The sequence below is a fragment of the Pseudomyrmex gracilis genome, unplaced genomic scaffold, assembly GCF_002006095.1.
Source record: "Pseudomyrmex gracilis isolate BER0280 unplaced genomic scaffold, ASM200609v1 scaffold_133, whole genome shotgun sequence".
Taxonomy (NCBI): Eukaryota; Metazoa; Arthropoda; class Insecta; order Hymenoptera; family Formicidae; genus Pseudomyrmex; species Pseudomyrmex gracilis.
This window is the reverse complement of record NW_018020717.1, coordinates 378,511-379,964: the sequence shown is the minus strand read 5'-3', so window position 1 is coordinate 379,964 and position 1,454 is coordinate 378,511. Positions and strand designations below refer to the sequence as shown.

At 37.8% G+C, this 1,454-nt stretch overlaps 1 protein-coding gene across 3 annotated transcripts in view; it reads left to right on the top strand.

The window, feature by feature from the left end:
• LOC109856764 overlaps positions 1–1,454 on the top strand; it is a 55,184-nt gene that overhangs the window by 13,510 nt on the left and 40,220 nt on the right. For 2 of the 3 annotated variants that reach the window (XM_020432397.1, XM_020432395.1), the window contains exon 4: positions 734–769. The exons of the other annotated variant lie outside the window; for it this stretch is intronic. In XM_020432397.1, coding sequence (XP_020287986.1) covers positions 734–769 — 36 coding nt within the window. The remainder of the gene's footprint in view (positions 1–733; positions 770–1,454) is intronic. 3 annotated transcript variants of the gene reach the window in all.

Here is a 1,454-nt window from a genome sequence, read left to right as displayed (position 1 = left end):
GAGAATATCATTTTTTCGGTGTAAGAAAAAGAGTATATTCTTAATTTATTCTTTATTTAAGAATATATTCTTAAATAAAGAATATATTCTCAATTTCAGAAGAATATCATCTAAAATCTTGAAGAAGATTTTTTAAGTATAAAATCTTCTACTTACGAGAATATCATTTTTTCGGTGTAAGAAAAAGAGTTAGACGGAGACGTATGCTATCTCTCATCGCTCGTTGTTTCTCGTGTCTTTGATGAAACGCTTTTTTTCGCCCGACGCAAACATTTTTCACGCGCATATATTTGCACACATACTATACATCACACCGATTATTCAGACGACAGCAATCTTTGTGCCATTTCGCTTATCTGTATATAAAGCGCGCTTGTTCACGCGTCGGTTGTTTCACATATCCCCCTTTGTAAAGTCCGCTCAGTTCTTTCTCTCTCTCTCTCTCTCTCTTTTTCTCTATTTCTGTTTCTCTATTGTCTTTTGTCGTTGTCCGTGTCGTGTTCTTTCGTCGTGATTTTTATCTGTCAATCGTGTATCGCAAAATGGAAAACGCTATGCAATTCCGATCGCTTCGTCAAGTTGATTGGAAATTCTCAACGGAGCCTAAACAAATTCATCGTGTCACCGTCGTGAATTGTGAACGTTCCATTTTGCGCGACTCGATCGCTATACATACATACTTGTAAATAATACATATATGTGAACATTCTCTTGTGTGTGTTGATACGAATAGGTCCGAACACGGAGCAGTGTGCGGGCGCCGGTTCTAGTAAGTACATTAATTTATAAGAGATCAATGTTCTCTCTATCTGTGGCACAGCATCTATATCCTATATGCTTATTGGACATACAAACCATACAAACCACACACACACACACACACACACACACACACACACACACACACACACACGTACACGTATCATACATTTATACGCATCGGCTGACGCACTAATGAAAGATCACTTCGTTTTTTTTCTTTTTTTCATACAGTTTTTTTGTTACCAGTGCAATTACGCTTTTCACATTTTCTTCTTTTTTTCTTTTTATTAAAGCGCCTGATCCTTCATCGCAGCCGTATGTGGCGTGAAGTGGAAGAAATAATAATTCTCTCTTTTTTTTTTTGCGCTTTTCGCGCGTAAAGTTTGTTTTTTTTCTCTCTCTCTCTCTTTTTGTTTCGCGAGAAAGTGATTTTTCGCGAGTGCATCATCCGGAAGTGGCGACGAGTTGATACGCGTTTACATTTCAATAATAATTTCTGGCGAAGAATGTTGTGTAAATTTGGTTTTTTTGTCGACACATATTTCCCTAAAAAAAAAAATCATCGATCTGTGCGCGTTTCGTTTTCGTTTCGGTTATCACAGAGATTGTGTCGCATCCAATTTCCCGTTCAGCATCTTCGCTCCAATGTGTGTGCGCACGACGACAAAGGGACGCGGTATGAAAAAAAAAAA